The 19,935-nt window shown below is 43.2% G+C and overlaps 1 protein-coding gene across 1 annotated transcript in view; it reads left to right on the top strand.

The window, feature by feature from the left end:
- LOC130282437 (cGMP-dependent protein kinase 2-like) overlaps positions 1-19,935 on the top strand; it is a 201,128-nt gene that overhangs the window by 116,748 nt on the left and 64,445 nt on the right. Inside the window, exons 7-10 of the mRNA XM_056530692.1 lie at positions 2,578-2,655; positions 7,997-8,091; positions 9,893-9,961; positions 12,041-12,142. Coding sequence (XP_056386667.1) covers positions 2,578-2,655; positions 7,997-8,091; positions 9,893-9,961; positions 12,041-12,142 — 344 coding nt within the window. The remainder of the gene's footprint in view (positions 1-2,577; positions 2,656-7,996; positions 8,092-9,892; positions 9,962-12,040; positions 12,143-19,935) is intronic.

The raw sequence follows: 19,935 nt of genomic DNA, 5'->3' as shown, positions 1-19,935 counted from the left end.
CTGCTCCTGTCTTAACCCCTTAAGGACTCAGCCCATTTTGGCCTTAAGGACTCAGACAATTTAATTTTTACGTTTTCATTTTTTCCTCCTCGCCTTCTAAAAATCATAACTCTTTTATATTTTCATCCACAGACTAGTATGAGGGCTTGTTTTTTGCGCGACCAGTTGTCCTTTGTAATGACATCACTCATTATATCATAAAATGTATGGCGCAACCAAAAAACACTATTTTTGTGGGGAAATTAAAACGAAAAACGCAATTTTGCTAATTTTGGAAGGTTTTGTTTTCACGCCGTACAATTTCTGGTAAAAATGACATGTGTTCTTTATTCTGAGGGTCAATAAGATTAAAATGATACCCATTATTATATACTTTTATATTATTGTTGCGCTTAAAAAAAATCACAAACTTTTTAACCAAATTAGTACGTTTATAATCCCTTTATTTTGATGACCTATAACTTTTTTATTTTTCCGTATAAGCGGCGGTATGGGGGCTCATTTTTTGCGCCATGATCTGTACTTTTTTTTGATACCACATTTGTATATAAAAAACTTTTAATACATTTTTTATAATTTTTTTTTTAATAAAATGTATTAAAAAAGTAGGAATTTTGGACTTTTTTAATTTTTTTTCGTTCACGCCGTTCACCGTACGGGATCATTAACATTTTATTTTAATAGTTCGGACATTTACGCACGCGGCGATACCAAATATGTCTATAAAAAAAGTTTTTTACGCTTTTTAGGGGTAAAATAGGAAAAAACGGACGTTTTACTTTTTTATTGGGGGAGGGGATTTTTCACTTTTTTTTTACTTTTACTTTTACATTTTTTAACATTTTTTTTTACACTTGAATAGTCCCCATAGGGGACTATTCATAGCAATACCATGATTGCTAATACTGATCTGTTCTATGTATAGGACATAGAACAGATCAGTATTATGGGTCATCTCCTGCTCTGGTCTGCTCGATCACAGACCAGAGCAGGAGACGCCGGGAGCCGCACGGAGGAAGGAGAGGGGACCTCCGTGCGGCGTTATGAATGATCGGATCCCCGCAGCAGCGCTGCGGGCGATCCGATCGTTCATTTTAATCGCGAACTCCCGCAGATGCCGGGATCTGTATTGATCCCGGCACCTGAGGGGTTAATGGCGGACGCCCGCGAGATCGCGGGCGTCGGCCATTGCCGGCGGGTCCCTGGCTGCGATCAGCAGCCGGGATCAGCCGCGCATGACACAGGCATCGCTCCGATGCCCGCGGTTATGCTTAGGACGTAAATGTACGTCCTGGTGCGTTAAGTACCACCTCACCAGGACGTACATTTACGTCCTGCGTCCTTAAGGGGTTAATTATTCAAATTCTTCACTCTCACGTTACTAGAACAGGGGAGGCGCTGCTGCCTCACTACACCCGGTAGTCGGGTGTAGTGATGCTTCAGTGACACATAAAGATCTCCCCCCACTGGCTCTCACGTCCTAGTGACCGCAGGCAGAATATGGATGAGGCAGGGAAGCTCGGTGAGCTGGCTCCCCGCCTACAATGCACGCTGGATCGCTGTCAGATTCTCTTTAACTATATGTATACTGTTTGCATCTTAAACTGATATGGACACCTTGAAATGTACTTAGGATCTGATAGGGTTAAAGGGGTACTCCGGAATTTAACTTATTGTTATTAAAATTCCTGACCAGAATTGCGGCATTTTGAAAATACAAACACTTTTACTTCTCTCCCACTGCTCCTCCAGTGCCTCAAATATCCTGTTCCTGATCACCAGTGCGACACTCTTCCCAGTTGCCTTTGTTCGATGGATCAGACTGAAGCATAGGAGATAAGAGTCTGATCTCGATGGGGGGGTTCACTGGGACCCCCCGCGATCTCCTGTATGGCACCCCGGCTCTCCCCACGAACGGAGTGCGTCAACCCCTGCACGAAGCGACGGCCAACACACCCCCTTCATGTATTTCTATAAGACAGCTGGAGATACAGCAAAGAAATACATGGAGGGGGCGTGTTGGGCCGCTTCAAGCGGTGGGCAATACGCTACGTTCCTGAGGAGAGACAGGGTGCCAGGTAGGAGATCGCAGGGGGACCGACTTCTTTGGATATGGGACAAGTGTTCCTGCACCACAGTACTCCTATAATACAAGTCTAGGATGGCTAACAGGGAAACAACACAAAGTTCTAAGGAAAGATGCTGAGGAATAATTTTTTCATGCATAATACAATTATTTGCTTATACAGACATGTCAGGGGTGGTGAAGGGTGTTCTTTAAATCTAACAGTTCTAGCAATTAAGTCTGTTAATTTTAATATTTGTAAAATAAATTGCTAGAAAATAGTGAAGAACAGCAATCACCATAATTATCTGAGTAGATTGCTGTAGGTGCTTGGCATCAGCCGTACCATCATGAGACTATTGTCAAGAGCTATATAGCTGGACAGTGTAGGGCACAAGGTCTCGGCCATAATCACGATGCAGAAAGCAGATCCTTTGTTTCTCTGATTATCACCCACACACATCTCCTGATTGCGTTTCTCTAAATCAAACCTTAACATTTTTACTCTGCAGGACTTTTATGACAAAGGGGATTATATCATCAGAGAAGGGGAAGAGGGCAACACGTTCTTCATAATTGCCAAAGGAAAGGTAAAAATTAATCCTATTGAAACAAAATGTTTGATGTGAAATTCTTGTCCAGTGTAAAATAAGAGACTGATTTGGATGGTAACCCCTGGGTATCATTGCTTTAAAGGACATCTGTAGTGGGGCGATCTCCTGGACAAGGCCCCCATAGTATGCTGTAAAGCGGGCATTCCGTCCACGCATGACGCGGCATCCAACATGCCCCCTCCATGTATCCCACAGAGAAACATGAAGGGGGCCTGTTTGCCACAGCTTTCTGCTGGGGACAACACTGTACTTTCTGCAGACTGCCGTGGCCCCGTCCAAGAGATCGCGGGGGGCACCAGCGCTTGGAACCCCCGCGATCTAGAACTTATCACCTATCCTTCGGTAAGTTATATTGCACTACAGATGTCCTTTAAGTTATAACTTGAATCTGCTTGACCCTATTGCAAAATCTGTAATAAAAACCCCCACCTTATGTGACCCTGAGGGGCCCTTGAGCTGCTTCAGGCACCAGATTGCAGGTGTAACTGCTACCTCTAAACCAGCTATTGCCACATCTCTGAAATAGCAAGTCTAGCATCAGAACATTACCCACTGTTCGAAATTAAAGGGGTTATCAGGCCAAAGACATCTTATCCCCTATCCAAAGGATAAGGGTAAGATATCTGATTGCAGGGGCCCGCTGCTGGGACCCTTGCGATCTCTCTGAGATCTCCCCCTTGATTCATGTCTATAGACATAGACATAAATAGTGGCGGCATGGTGTGACGTCACAAGGGGCGTGATGTTACTTCACGTCCCCAGTCCCGGAAACAAAGAGCTTTCTGAGACTGGAGATGCAGCCCCATATTGAATGCAGGTGCTGCTCTTTGGCTGGATAACCCCTTTTTTTATATTAAACATGGTCTTAAACATGGCGCAGTTTTCACACTCTTGTTCTGTGTACACTAAGGGAACGGTCTTCTTATTATCATCACAATAAAAAGTAACATCTTTATTATAGTGATGAAAGGAAGTAACAGAGGATCACACCATTGACAATAAGCACAAATAATAGAATACCTCCCCCTCCTTGCACAGGACACAGTACAGGTCACAGAGCATGCTCACAACACTCTTCCATAGAAGTAAATGCGTCTTTTACTATTTTAGGTATTCTAAAATTTACAGTATGTCCAGGTGCTTACTATAAAGCACATATCTGCTTGTGGTGGCCCAGAACAGGAGTTGCACCCATGTACCCTTGCTGTCCTGTCAGGCGGACTCTATTGTGGTGTCCCCTGAGTCTCTCTTTAATCTATGTAATGTAAATGGTTAATTATACCTTGTGTTATCTATCATAATGTCTTTATACTGTTATGTGCCTTTAAATACTGTTACCAAGTGTTGTGACCAAGGAAGGTACCAGTGATCACGTGACTAATAGGGTGACCTATGGGACCCCTTCAGAGTCTCCCCCATATAAACCCTGGGAGGAGCTAGCTAGTGCAGTTCAGTTCTTACATGTTGAGGAACAGTAAGGCAAGTCCTAAGAGAGTGGCTGGTGTCCTAAGCTTCCACTATTCCAGTGCCCCACAGGTGAACGTCAAAACCTAGTAAGCTACATATGGGGTGAAGTCAGTCTAGTCAAGTCAGTCAAGATCAGTCTGTACCAACTCAGCGTGGGCCTGCAGCAAATTGTCCAAATCCACTTTAAGTCAGGGCGAGCCCTAGAGTCTTAGTTAGTCACCTCCTTGGGCCTAACTGAGCTTTCAAGACTATTACACCTGTCTACCTCCGTAAAGCTGCCGTTGTTCCGTAACTTGCCGTCGGAGTCATTATTTGCCCCACGCCTAGCCCAGGATCCAGCAGCATACCTTCAGGTGGTGCAGAGGCTAAACCACGCCCTGGCATCAAAAATACAAGGCGTTAATGCCATCTGCCCCTAGAATAATAACATATGCCCTCATCACATCCTAGCCACATGTTGTTCACACCAGCAGCTCAGGAAAGATGAAAGCGTTGCATTCATTTAATAGGATTTATCCGGATTTAATAGGATTTACTCCAGTTATTTTGCGCTATGAGGATGCAGCTGTTTAGTTTTTTCCTTTTTCATTTGTGCGTTTAGAGAGCCTTAACTTTTTTATTTTTAGTCAATGTAAACATAAGAGGGATAGTATTTTTCAACAGCATCATCTTGGTGTACAATGTTGCATATTTTTGGGGATGAAACACAAACAATTCTGAAATTTATCAATTTTTTAAAGAGTATTAGATGTTTGGACTTTATCGTGCATATTGTACACTGCAATTCAAATAAATGCATATATGTATATTATAAGTACTGCAGTATATTATGCCTGTTAGTGCAACACAGGACCTAATAGGTATACTAAGAAAACAGACCGAAGGGACCTTCATTAAGCTCCTGGCTATCAGCATAACCCATCAGCAAATGTGACTGAGGGAACCTCCTCCCTTTCTCTAACTACTTAGATGCTGCAACCACTCTTGACTAGGGTATCTAAAGGGTTATGTATAAAAAAAAAAAATGTAAAAAAATATTAAAAGAGGTCAGGGTGCATTAAAAAATAAGGTCTGTTCCTTCACTGTTGCCTTTTTTAAGTGGATGCGCTACAGAAATCTGAGCACCCTAGCATTAGCAAGAGGGGGGGGGAGGGGTCAGGCAAGTGGGTATGACTAGTCTTTAATTTTTAAGGTACCTTAATGGGCCGAACACAGTAAAAAAGTGACCATACTCGGGCACATATATGTTCATTTACAGTCCTATGGGCCAACAAATGTAGTACAGATGCCCCTCATGTGGGGAGGGCTACAAGTGTGGAGAGGGCTACATGAACGATCGCAGGATTCTCCACTCAGCACACTGATTCCTGTCAAACCAGGATTTTTTTAGCAAGGCAAAATAAAGCCATCAGTTAACGAATGATGATCGTCTCACGTAATAAGGTCAACCAGACCCCACTTAATAACCATGTACATCCAAAATATAGTCCACACATAGTAACTAACTAACTACACTTGAACCATTAAACTGAATGGGGCCACTGTCAGTACATTGCAGTATGCATTAGCATACCTTTTTGAAAGGTTTGCAATGTATACCAGCAACATACTGGTATAATGTGATGTGAATCCAGCCTTATTGGTACAAATACTTGGGGTAGAAGGTGTGATGCAGGGCAGATGGAATTACCCTAGGGGCAGATGGCGTTAACCCCTTGTATTTGTGATGCCAGGGCGTGGTTTTTCCTCGATACCACCCAAAGGTATACCGCTGGATCCTGGGCTAGTCACGGGGGCAATAATGACGCCGACGCCAAGTAACAGACAATGGTAGCTTTACTGAGTGACATATGGAACAGTCTATACAGTTCAGCCAGGCCCATGGAGGTGTTCAGTGACTTCAGAGACCTCAAATGGACACTCTCAGATAAAACTTTTGATATGTTGTAAAGCATGCAAAATAGGTTTTGCAATTGCTTTCATTAGAAAATTTTCAGTATTTCATACTGAAAAAGACAGTCAAACAACTGCCTCCCCTGCCTTCTTGGACACATACTAGCCCTGCTGTGTCCATGCATCATCACCTATGTCATGAACACTCTTCCTTGATTGACAGCTGTGAGCGCAGGGCTCACAGCTAGAGGAAGAATCCTCCCACTGTCATCTTGTGTCCCACTACTGTCAGTGAGGAAATGCGGGGAGTTGTAGTTTTGCTAATGCTAAGGGAGATGTGAGCAGATAGCATACTGAGGGAGGGGGCGGAGACCTGCACAGTGAGGCCATGCCTCCTCCCTTTGGAGGAATTCAGACTAGCGAGCTAAATTAAAAGTGTAATAAAAAGGTGCTAGACACATAAAAATTAGATGTACATGGTCAGGATTAGGTACTGAGTGATATATTTAAAAAAAAATAGTTGGATCTGATGGGTACGCTTTAAGGGCTTGCTGGGAGTTGCAGTCGATTTGGACAATTTTAGTGCAGGCCACTCTGACTTGACAATAGATGACTGTGACTGACTTAACTTGACTTGAGACTGACTAAGCTGTGACTGCAGCTTACTTGTAGACTTGAAGTCTTGTGGCTGCAGGATGCATTTTAGGTTTCCTATGGACTCCAGACACACTCTAGGACTTGACTGCACTGGACCTCAGCAAAGACTTAACTGGAAATCAAGAGCATAAGAGAGAAAGCTAACTCCACCCAGGGCTTATATGGGGGAGACTAGGAGGGGTCCCATAGGTCACCCTTAGGTCACATGGTCACTGGTACCTCACGTGATTACAGTCACGTGACAACTCACATGACAACTGGTGATCACATGTTAACATTTCTTAAAGCAATAAAACTCTTATTTACATTTTACGGTATAACACACGGCAGAAAATATATATACATAAGGGGACAGGTGTTGGGGCCCAGGGGACACTGCAGGGAGGCTGCGTGACAGGGCAGCAAGGGTACAGGGGTATAACTCCTGTACTGGGCCACCGCATACTATAAGCTTTGTAAAGATCGGATGTGTCATACTGAAGTAGGAATCATAAGAAAAATAGCCCATAGTGTTAGATTTTATCCTTCTCTCTTTTGTATGGTACAGATGACCGTACATGGCAGGACCTGGAATAAAATGCCTGTGCACAGTTCCCAGTAAGAATAGAATTGGTATAGTCTCAGCACAGAAGCTTCATGTTTACAAACATACTGATCCGGCTGTGCTAATCATTCGGGTGGATGAGATAGCAATCTCTTTCTTTCCCGCAGACCTATTTGCTGGCAGTGATTGGAATTAGAGCTGACTTTATAAGCTGCTCATATTGAACATAGCCCCTTCTGGTGTTGATATAAATGAAATGTGGTTGGCGCTCACATTTGCAAGTGATATGCCAGTTCCTCATTTAAGTAATTAGGAGTCTGGTTGGATTTGAGGTGGTTTTCTGCATGAAAATAAAAGATTCAAATAGGCATGAACAGACCTGCAAGTGCGGGCTCTCGGGATTCCTTGTAAACAATATGTTGTAGGCTCATCTGGCAACTGCTCTGTTCTCATGGAAGCTGATTTTCTCAATGACAAAATATAAAAAAGGCTCATTAAAGAACAAAACAGCTGTACAAACATAGGGCAGGACCAACCAGTACAACCTTTTATACTGTTAATGCATCCATTTGCACTTCAAAACAACACAGGCTTCCGATGAGCACCATTGTCCAATGGGCCAAGACCTCATTGATTCAGTACAAGGCAGTAGGCCAAAAAGATTACAAATTACTATTGCAGTCATGGGGAGAGATTACAAATAAGCTAAAGTTTGTTGTTTACCTTTTACGGTTTTCATTTATTTATTTTGCCTAGGTGTGTGTGACGCAAGCAGTGGAAGGGGTTCAGGAACCACAAGAGATCAAAACACTAGGAGTTGGGGATTACTTTGGAGAGAAAGCATTAATCAGGTACAGTTCAGACTTTTATTGCGGGTATATCCTTATGCAAAAGCCATATTCTCCCCTAACATACTTTATCATAGCCATTTCAGAACAATGAAGGAATGAAACCTTCTAGCTCAAGCAAGTTATTCGGTTCTCTAGGGGGGGAAAAGGGGAATTGCAACCATTGTGAGGGCTACAAATTGTCACATCCAAAGGCATAACTTGATGCTGTTAGGCTCCACTGCACAAGCTGTAACAGGGCCCTCCAGCTACCATGTCTTCTCACGTGGCATGAAGCTAAATGGCATTGTGCTGCTCGGTTTCTAAACCAGAGGAGGGTATAAGCTATTAAAATCACTGTTGTAAATATCAACACGTTTTTATGTCTTTTTTTCTTAACTTTAGCCAGATGAGTAATTTACCCATGCAGCAGCAATTTGCTGTCTTATCTGTTTTCTTATAAGTATTCCTTATCCCTACACTATGGGTCTTTTTGGAGCAAGACAGGATAGTAATTTAGTGGGGGCCTCCAACTAACGTTTTAGACCCAGAACTCAACTGAAACCCTATTACAACCACATGTAGGAGAGGTCATACTGCAAGGCTTTAGACTATGAAAGTTATAGCAGCAACTGAGCTAGTGACTTACATAGAGCCTCATGCATGGCTACCTGATCTCAGATGTTTAGAATCACTAAACAGCCATAAAGAGATCATCATTTTCCAAGTATGGGGTTCCCATAGTTAAGTAGCATATGAATTATAAAGGGATAGCTAATGGTTTAACTAGAAAATGTTGAGTGGGGTGGTTAGAGAGAACTAGCAGAAAGGATGGCCCCTAAATCATCACCATGCCAGGGACTGGGGGCATGAACCAATTGCTCCCTACCTGCATTCTTGCCCTGTCTTAGAACCATAATAACAGAGAGGAATATGTTTTTAAGCTGTACATAAACTCTGTGATCTTGCAAATCATATAAAAGGGTACCAAAGTTCAAATACAAATGTAGCAAACTTTAACTTGACAATTATTGTGTTACAGACCATGATCTGTAAACTTGACAGGTTCAGTGGTATGTGTGTAAATGTCTGTAGCACTTGTATGGTAGCTTTTCCCTATGCTGGTCATGTCATGAAACACATTTTGATACATTAAGCTATGAAGAAAATATTTTCTTATTTTAGAGATGTTTGCCAATCCCTAGAATGATAGTGTTTTGTTCTCTGGTGCTTTTTACACACATTACCACTATGGAAAAACTGCGACTCAGCCCTATTGTTTTCAATGGGAAGTATGCAGTATGTCTACAGTTCCACTCCCAACAGGTCAAGAAGTGGACACTGTGTTACTAGCATTTCGGCCACATGGTCTAGTGGTTGACTTTCATGATGAGTTAGCTTTGGTATCTTAGCAATGTGTTATAACTTACATTCATGGGGAAATCTGTTTAGATTTAATTCTACTAGCTATTTGTTCAATACTTAAAGTTGTTCACATAAAAAACTATTGAGAGGAATAACATTACAAGACAAAAACAATTGTAGCTTTTCGGTGAATCAAAAGAAGTAATTTACTTGAATGTTGCTAGGGGCAAATCACTTACATAAGAACTAATAAAAAGAATATAAAATGATCACAGATACTGTGCTATGCAGTTAGACTTGTGTCACCAGAGCGAGGGCGATGTCTCGAAATCCCATTCTCTCCACTGCGTTCTTCTCATCTGATCAATAATCAGATGATGGAAACAACGACACAAGAGGCAGAAAACAGCCCTAATGAAATGTCCAATGACTAATTTCTCATGCTGTCCTTCTTTTTAAGTGAGGATGTCCGCTCTGCTAACATCATAGCTGAAGAGGATGACACACAGTGCCTTGTCATTGACAGAGAGTAAGTGTTTCTCTGGAGATTACTGCTTCCTATTTGCATGTTTCACAGTCTGAATACCATTTGAAAAGTATTAAAGGGGTACTCTGCCCCAATACATCTTATCCCCTATCCAAAGAATAGGGGATAAGATGCCTGATCGCGGGGGGGGGGGGGGGGGGGGGTCCTGCCGCAATCTCCCTGCTGCACCCGGTGTTCATTTAGAGTAGATTCCAGCTTGTGTGGTGTAAAGAAGGCTCTAATACTACTGTGTGAGACTGGTGTGCGAATTTTGCATATGCTAATTTTCGCATATGTTATTTTCTCATACGCGAATTTTCGCATATGCGAAAATAAAACGAGAATATTACAAATATGCGAATATTCGCGAATATATGACGAATATTCGTCCATATATTCGCGAATATTCGCGAATTCGAATATGGCCTATGCCGCTCAACACTAATTTAGAGTGTCAGGTGCAGCACTGGAGGCTCGTGACGTCATGGCCATGCCCCCTTAATGTACGTCTATGGGAAGGAGCGTGACTGACATCACGCCCCCTCCCATAGACATGCATTGAGGGGGCTTGACCATGGCCGTGATGTGATGAGCCTCTGCCCTGCATCACCAGTCATCCAGCATGGAGTGAAGTTCGCTCGATGCACCGGATGTCTGGGGTGTCGCAGCCGAGATCGTGGGGTCCCCATTGGCGACAACCCCGCGACCGGACATCTTATACCTATCCTTTGGATAGAGGATAAGATGTCTAGGGGCAGAGTACCCTTTTGAGTATATCACGGCTGGCTATTCTATCAAACAGTTATCATTATCTCTTGAAGAAGTTGTCTTTCTTTTCCCCAGAAACAGTGCTACTCTTGTCCATGGGATGTGTCTGGTATTACAGCCCTATTTACGAGGATGTGTGCCCATAGACAAGAAGAGCCGGCACATACAAACACTGATAGGCACATGTCCCGTTGACTTCAGTGGCCTGGGCGTAGTCAGCTAGTGACTATGTTCGAGTCTTTCCTGTATGTACATGTATTTTGTCTTGAACTCACAAGCATGGATTGCTACACTTTCAGTTTGTGAGGTCCTGCTTAGATAAAAGGGTTGTCCATTGAAAGACAACTTAACCCCTATCCACAGGATAGGTGATATGTGTCTGATCGTGGGGGGTCCAACCACTGAGATCCCCTGCAATCTCCTGAACAGGACCTTTACTCTCAGAGAGAAGCATGTGCTGCGAACGGTATGTGCTTCATTCATTTCTGTTGGGGTTCCGGAGATACCTGAGTGCAGCACTCGGGTCTCTTCAGTACTCCCATAGAGAATGAATAGAGCGTGTGCCGTTTGCAGCACATGCTCATCTCAGAGAGCTGGAGTTCTGTTCAGGGCATTGCGGCAGCACCAACGGTTGGACCCCCAAATCAGAAACGTCTTTCACTGGACAACCATTAAAGAGAGTTGATCTAGCTGAACATTTCAAGCACCTTTCAGTCTTAAAGAGCCCTTATGCAATGAATCAGTAAATAGCTAAAGCAAATTAAGATCAGCTGTGCCTGTGTAAATAAATGATGCACTGGTCAGCTGTTCTAAGGGGCTGTAGCACAGCCTCTTCAGTGTTTACACATACTCTGTACCTGCATTGTCATATACTTAGTAGTGGTGGTAAAAGGTACTGCAGAGTCTATTCATGTGAAAAGAGCAATGCTGCATTTCATTGCACAGTTGTTACTATAAGGATATTGATGTAGGCTACAAGAATGGGTAAACGGAAAAAAAAAAAACTGTGACCCTCACGAGCGCTGTGGACCCTTCAAACAGCTAATTGGTGGGAATGCTGTATCCTGAGAACAAATCATTATTTTTTTTCAGGATAGATAACCCCTTTAACAATAAGGAATAAATATATTGATTGTTTCTAAAAAGTAGCTATACACACAAAACTATTGCCATCATCCCATCAAGGACTCAGCATGCCTCACAATTATCTTTATTGCAAAAAGAGGGAATACCACCTGTAATACTGAGTTATGTTAGGATTATATAGGATAATAGTTGTTCCTACATTCATGTAGATTTACTTTTTACCACCAGCACTTTCAATCAAATGGTTGGAACCTACCAGGAGTTGCAGACCTACCTGCGGGAATACGTGTTCCAACTTGCACTCAATGATCATGACAGAAGGAATGCCAGGTACCATCTTAGTATTAAAGACATTTACAAATTCCAGTTTTGCCTAGATTCATTTGTGTCCAGATTTTTTTGTGTCTTTGTATTATATCTGTTGAGGCAGATAGTACATATACTGTCAGTATTGTGTCATTATCAAACGAACTGTGTAGATACAGACCTCCATTATATACCCTGCATAGAAAACAAGATGGAAGTGGGAGAAGAAAATAATATACATTTCCTGTGTACTGTAGCCTATATTGACATTCCTCACCAAAAGTCTACATACTATAGAGCCAATGAAATCGCTCTAATTGCTATTTCACAGGAATTGCAAAGAAAGTCATATTACCGACACACTACACATTTTATTCCTCCCCCTTCCCTAACCCAAGGAAAGGGGGATAAGCTGTACAATTTTCCAAGGTGTTCTGGTGCAAATTTACACACACTGACAGAATTCACAGGGGAATTTAATGTTTGACCTAGAGAGCCATGTAGGCTCCGTACAGTATAAGGTGGCATAGTAATTTTCTCTGCAGAAAGCAGCCTCTTAAAGTGCAGGAAGGGAAAATAAGAGGAAAAAGAGAAGCATACATTTTATTGGAAGTATTGTTCTGAGATATAGGTATATGTAAGTTAAAGGGGTTCTCCACCATAAGGTGATTTTAGTACGTACCTGTCAGACAGTAATGAACATGTTTAGGAAGGACCTGCGCTTGTCTTGGGGCTAAATGGCTATGTTGTGAGATTACCATAACACTGTGGCTAGCTTTTTGTGAACCGGTATTTCCTGTTTGAATTTTCTTCTTTGCCTACAAATCCCAGAATTCCATTTCCCTCCCTCCCACACATCAGCCACCCCACCCATTGAAACATAAGTGAGCTGCATCCATTCAAAAGACCTGTGGTTTTCAATCAGGGTGCCTTCTGCTGTTGCATTGGTTGCAGATTGATCTCTCTCCCACCAAGCGATCACTCCACCCATTGAAGCAGACAGGCTCCCTGTCATCAGCTGACTAGTGATGTCAGGTCTCGGCCGCATTGCAACCTGGGAAAAATCTAAGACAACAGTCATTTTACATGCTGATAAAAATAAATATTGGGGTGAAAAACACATAAGAATTGTGAGAAAACCGTCACACACAGGTACAGACACTATATTAGGAACTACACTAACTTTACAACCCCTGTAGCATAGTCAAATAAAAAAAAAATCCTGGAATACCCCTTTAACATTTTGCAATATATCTCCCATCTCTGTGTCAAACACAGTGTTAATGAAGTCTTATATTTGTATACAACCTAATTCAATCTTACTATAGATGGGTAATGAACTTTGAGCCAAGTCCCATTCTCTGCCATGTAGATGACTGTTTTCCACAATACACATTTAAAATTGAGGTAAATGGACAAAAGCTGGCTTTTCAAATGCTGCCAACAGATTCCTTTCCGTTGCTGGCCATAATGTTCAGAGAGATTTAATGTGTTTTTATGAGCAACATTAAAAATTCATTGCTCAACACCCTGCATCCAGTTACATGACAACAACCTCCATCTATTTCTATCTTTAATGCATTAATAAGTGCTCTTTTCAGGGAAGCAGATAGTTCTAAATTGCCATGTGAGTGAATTGTTTATTAGCCATCACTGGGCTTTTGTTGGATCTCATCAGTGATATTATTGAAGAGCAACTCATTCAAGAGAGAATAAACTTGTATCATCATAATAATTAGAAATACAAGTGCTGTTTTAATACAAAGTCTTTTAGTTAGATTATGTACTGCGTAATGAAACCATGTGTAGAGATTACGGCTCCCCTCAATACAGCTGGCACTGCTATCAGAGGCTTGGATTTAGGAGATTTAAAGGGACCCACCTTTAGTTGTTAGGCCAGCTCTATACTGACAGCATGATATAGATTTTAGCTATTAAGTTGCAGTACACAAGCTACAGTACACAAATTAAATAAAGCTCAATGTATTACTTTGGACTGAAGCTCTTGTGCTACAAAAAGTTATAGTCTAGCCCTGGCTTTAGCTCTTGCTTGCCTCCATTGACAGTTGGGGGCAGTTGACCTCCATTCTCATGATTGGTGGAGGTCTCACACCGATCAGCTAGTTACCACCTAACCTGTGAATAGGGGATAACTGTGCAATTTAAAATAGTCCCTTTAAGGACAGTGAAGACACATGTCTGTTTCAAAAGGGACTTGGAAGTACAGACAGGGCCGTTTGAAGGAATTTGGGGGCCCCAAGCAAAATAGACATGGAGGCCCTTCCCCACCCCCTCCCCACCTCACGCATTATATACAGGACCATATAGAGGTATATACCAGCTGTACACAGGATATATACCCCATATAAGTGATTACAGCTACATGAAGGAACTCACAGGTCACGTATTTCTGATCAGCGTCGTCCTCTTTCCTTTTCTTCCCTGTCCGGCTCAGACCGCCATGATGTCTTCTTCCAGCCAAAATTTCATCTCTCTTCATCTGCAGAACAAACATCTTAGACCCTGCATTTTTCCAGTGCTCTCCTTAACACTACACAATCTCCTCATCTATAGGCCTGTAATAATGCCCCCCTTGGTGTCCCACTCAGTAACAGAGCATGGTACCTAACAGTCCTTAACCATGGTGCCTCCAGCTGTTGCAAAACTACAGCTCCCAGATGACCTCTGGCTTTCTGGGCATGCTGGGAGTGATAGTTTTGCACCCTGGTTGGGAAACACTGATGTAGGTAATTAGGTAGCCAGGTACATAGCTAGTAGGGCTGCACGATATGGGGAAACTGTGTGATTGCAATTATGGACCTAAATATTGCAATTTCAATATTATAAACAAATTTCATGTCCAATCTCCCTCCATTTTACATCTATTCCCCCATTTTATATCCACCACCCATTTCACATCTTCCCCGTTTCATTTCTATCCCCCTAATCACATTCTCCCCTTCCCAACCCTACCCCGTCTCATCTTCCCCCATGCGACATTCTCCCCCATGTTACATTCTCCCCCCATGTTAACACCCCCCCCCCCATCCCAGTAGACAGGTAGTACCCCCAAATTAGATCCCCAGTAGGCAGGTAGTACCCCCAGATAACTGCCCCCCCCCCCCAGTAGGCATGAAGCACCCCCAGATTAACCCCCTTCCCCCAGTAGGCAGGTAGTACCCCCAGAAAAACCCCCTCCCCCATTAGGCAGGTAGTACCCCCAGATTAACCCCCTCCCCCCAGTAGGCATGAAGCACCCCCAGATTAACCCCCTTACCCCAGTAGGCAGGTAGTACTCCCAGATAAACCCCCTCCCCCAGTAGGCAAGTATTACCCCCAGATTAACCCCCTCCCCCAGTAGGCATGTAGTACCCCCAATTAATCACCTCCCCCCCAGTAGGCAGGTAGTACCCCCAGATTAACCCCCTCCCCCCCAGAAGGCAGGTAGTACCCCCAGACTAACCCCCTCCCCCCAGTAGGCAGGTAGTACCCCTAAATCAACCCCCCCTCCCAGTAGGCAGGTAGAACCCCCAGTATAAAAGAGTTCAGTCCTCAGTAACTCACTACCAGAGAGAAGTATGTGATGGATATGTGGAAACTTATACTAACTAATAGTATGACACTCGATCATCAGTGCCCCTCCCACAATATTGTGTAGTATTCTATAATGTATATATATATTATATTCATATTATCAAGCCAGCATATAAAAAATATTATTGAATATATTCAAATGATAGTCTATACCTCCAAATATTCACCTGGAGGGGGTTAATCTGGGGGTACCATCTACCTACTGGGGGAGGGGGTTAATCTGGGGGCACCACCTTCCTACTGGGGGGTTAATCTGGGGGCCCCAGATTATCCCCCCCCAGTAGAAAGGTGGTACCCCCATATTAATCCCCTCCCCCAGTAGGCATGAAGCACCCCCAGATTAACCCCCTGACCCCAGTAGGCAGGTAGTACCCCCAGATAAACCCCCTGCGCCAGTAGGCAAGTATTACCCCCAGATTGACCCCCTTCCCCCAGTAGGCAGGTAGAACCCCCAAATGAACCCCCCACCCCCAATAGGCATGTAGTACCCCCAATTAACCACCTCCCCCCAGTATGCAGGTAGTACCCCAAGATTAACCCCCTCCCTCAGTGTACAGGTAGTACCCCCAGATTAATCCCCCCCCCCAGTAGGCAGGTAGTACCCCCAGATTAAACCCCTCCCCCCAGTAGGTAGGTAGTACCCCCAAATCAACCCCACCAGTAGGCAGGTAGTACCCCAGTACCCCAGGAGGGGGTTAATCTGGGGATACATCTACCTACTGGGGGAGGAGGGGGTTAATCTGGGGGTACCACCTTCCTACTGTGGGTTAATCTGGGGGCCCCAGATTATCCCCCCCAGTAGGAAGGTGGTACCCCCAGATTAACCCCCTCCCCCCAGTAGGCAAGTATTACCCCCAGATTAACCCCCTCCCCCCAGTAGGCATGTAGTACCCCCAATTAACCACCTCCCCCCCAGTATGCAGGTAGTACCCCCAGATTAACCCCTTCCCTCAGTGTGCAGGTAGTACCCCCGGATTAACCCCCTCCCTCAGTGTGCAGGTAGTAAACCCAGATTAACCCTCCCCCAGTAGGCAGGTAGTACCCCCAGATTAACCCCCTCCCCCCAGTAAGCAGGTAGTACCCCCAGATCAACCCCCCCAGTAGGCAGGTAGTACCCCCCAGTACCACAGGAGGTGGTTAATCTGGGGGTACCATCTACCTACTGGGGGGGAGGGGGTTAATCTGGGGGTACCACCTTCCTACTTAGGGGGTTAATCTGGGGGCCCCAGATTCCCCCCCCCCCTCAGTAGGAACAAAGTACCCCCAGATTAACCCCCTCTCTCAGTGTGCAGGTAGTACCCCCAGATTAACCCCCTCCCCCCCAGTAGGCAGGTGGTACCCCCAGTACCCCAGGAGGGGGTTTATCGGGGGTACCATTTACCTACTGGGGGTTAATCGGGGGGTACCACCTTCCTACTGGGGGGTTAATCTGGGGGCTCCAGATTATCCTCCCCCCCTAGTAGGAAGGTGGTACCCCCAGATAAACCCCCTCCCCTCAGACCCAGTAGGCAGGTAGTAGTACGCCTAGGTTATCATTAGACCCCCGGGGGCCCCGGCTGGTACCTGCTTTGCTGCTGCAGTTGCCGGTAGGGATTCAGGGGCTGAATCAGGACAGAATCTCGCTTGCGCTGTTGCTATGCGCACCGCGCACGTTATGCTCTAGGGCCGGCGTCAGGACGTAGTAACGCCGGCCCTTGAATTCTGGGAGCGTGACATGACGTGAGCGTCACAGCGTAACTGTACGGCACTGGGGGTGGGGACATATTCCTGAGTTCACCTCCCGGAAACGACAGGCTACAGGTGAGCCGGGGCGCACACAAACATAGGAGCCGGAGGCCGAGCGCTCCAGACAGGAGGACCAGCTCTGCTCGGGGCCCTGGGCCAGCTCGTTGCTCCAAGCTATTGCTTGGTTTGCCTGTCCTGTAGCTACTGGCCTGAGTACAGAGACTGGTGGTACTAAAGAAGCATTGGGCCGGGAGTGATGGGGAGTCGGTAATATAAATATGACTTTTTATTATTTTACACCATTCTGAGCTATGTTGAAAACATTTTAAGTGACCAGACATGTTTTTTTTACTAAAAATAAACAATAGCGTTCACAGCTGTCAAAAGTATAGTATCACCATATACAGCTCTATGTTATACAGCTGCCTTCTATTATGTGAATATCATTTGACGTTCTGTGTTTATTTTCCTGGGTCTTTTTAAAAAAGGCAAAAAAAAAAAAAACAGTTGAGTGTTATGTCAAAGGTAAAATATTCTAGTAGAAAAATTGTTTCATAACTCCCATAGAGAGCTCAATCTGCTGGCCCTTAAATTTCTTATCAAGAACCAATCTATGCTTTCACAGCCACGCATATACTCTCATATCAAGGACCAATTAATAGGAAGAGTTTCTTATTACTGTCCATTCACACCTTCTCGAAAGATGTAAGAATCATTTCTAATTAAAGTCTTGGCTACCATCTATAATATAGCAATGCTGATTGTACCTCAAACGTTTCTTATTTCAGTTTTGTTTGAATTGAGCATTGCCTTATTGTTTTTCATTTTCTAAAGTGGAATGTATACATAAAAGAAAAAGTTCCCCATAGCATTGTAAATGTTAAGGACATAATCCATACATTTTCGCCAATGTTTAAATGTTGGTTGGATGCAAGAAGGGCTTTAATATGATCATGACAGACGTCTGTTGAGGATTATTCTGCCAGGGACAGCTGCTCTGTACGCCCATATCTGTTAATAACTCAATATATACTGTGACATGCAGTGTTCATATAAGGACCCCCTAGGAGCTCTAATATGAAGACATTTATATTCCTGGCATGTGTTGTACTTCAGTTCACATCTAGCACATTTTGTGTTGGAAATTGCATTCTAGATGTGGGAAATGTTGTTTAGTATCTTATGCAGTACAAAGGAGAGCTCAAAGACATTCAGATGTGTTTTACTTTCCTCGCTGCTTAATATCCTATCTCAAGATGCAAGATGAACAGCTCTAAAAAATAAATGTGAATTAACATTGCTCTGTTGAGAGATGTATATGCTATATATATATATGTATGGCCATTATTGGTTGTGGCATTTTAGCTAGTGTGTTACACTGTTTATAATTTGAATTGTGAAAGGTAAGTCAAAAGAGCACTACAGCCTTAGACAACTTATAAGTATCTGATCACAGAGGGTCCAGGTTAGCATAAAGTGCATTTAGATAAGTCACTTCTTCTAACAGTTGATTATATATTTGCAAACTATGATGCTTAAAAACTTTGTGCTAACAAGGTGGCTTCTTCAACATTTACATGCAGGACAGTTTGTACTTTCAAACATAGTAGTTCTAGCACTAGAGTTTTTGCTTTTTAGCACATATTCTGCAGCTAAAAGCTGATCGAGAGGGTGTAAGGAGTCAGACCTGCACCGATCTAATATTGAAGGCTATTCAAAAGATAAGATATCATTTTTAGCTGGATAACCTCTGTGTGCTGTAGACTACATTGAGCAGTGGAGCATAGAGTTTAGGTGTCTGATGTCTGATATAATGTACAAGGAGAATGTTCATAGGAACATTGCTTTAAAGCTCTGCAGATATATAACATGCTGGTGAATTGAGTTATTTTTGGCAGATTCATTACATTTTGTGTGAAAAAATGTATTAAACATTATGTTTGCAACTTGAGGTATAAAGAACATCTTGCTTTAGGCTTCCCTAATGGCATTAAAAAGGTTTCTGCCGCCATACACAGATAACCTATTGACACATATATGCATTGTATAGCCAATCTTATTACCTGCTAATATTCTACATGCTTTATGTACCGTACTTTCACATTTTATACAAGACTTTACTAACTCTTTACATTGCATCAGTGTTATACATTCTGGCCATCAACACATATCTTAATCTAATCTAGTTACAAGCAATGGAGAATAATTTGAAATTCTATTAAATATTTATGGTACAACATGTAATACATTTACTTCAGTGCACTTTAACACAAAATAAATCAGAAATTGCTTCAAACCTTATTAGCCCCTTAAGGACTCAGCCCATTTTGGCCTTAAGGACTCAGACAGTTACATTTTTACGTTTTTGTTTTTTCCTCCTCGCCTTCTAAAAATCATAACTCTTTTATATTTTCATCCACAGACTAGTATGAGGGCTTGTTTTTTGCATGACCAGTTGTCCTTTGTAATGACATCACTGATTATATCATAAAATGTAT

This window comes from Hyla sarda, chromosome 7, assembly GCF_029499605.1.
Source record: "Hyla sarda isolate aHylSar1 chromosome 7, aHylSar1.hap1, whole genome shotgun sequence".
In the NCBI taxonomy this organism is placed as follows: Eukaryota; Metazoa; Chordata; class Amphibia; order Anura; family Hylidae; genus Hyla; species Hyla sarda.
The sequence above is the reverse complement of the archived record's forward strand: the minus strand, read 5'-3'. Positions and strand labels throughout refer to the sequence as shown.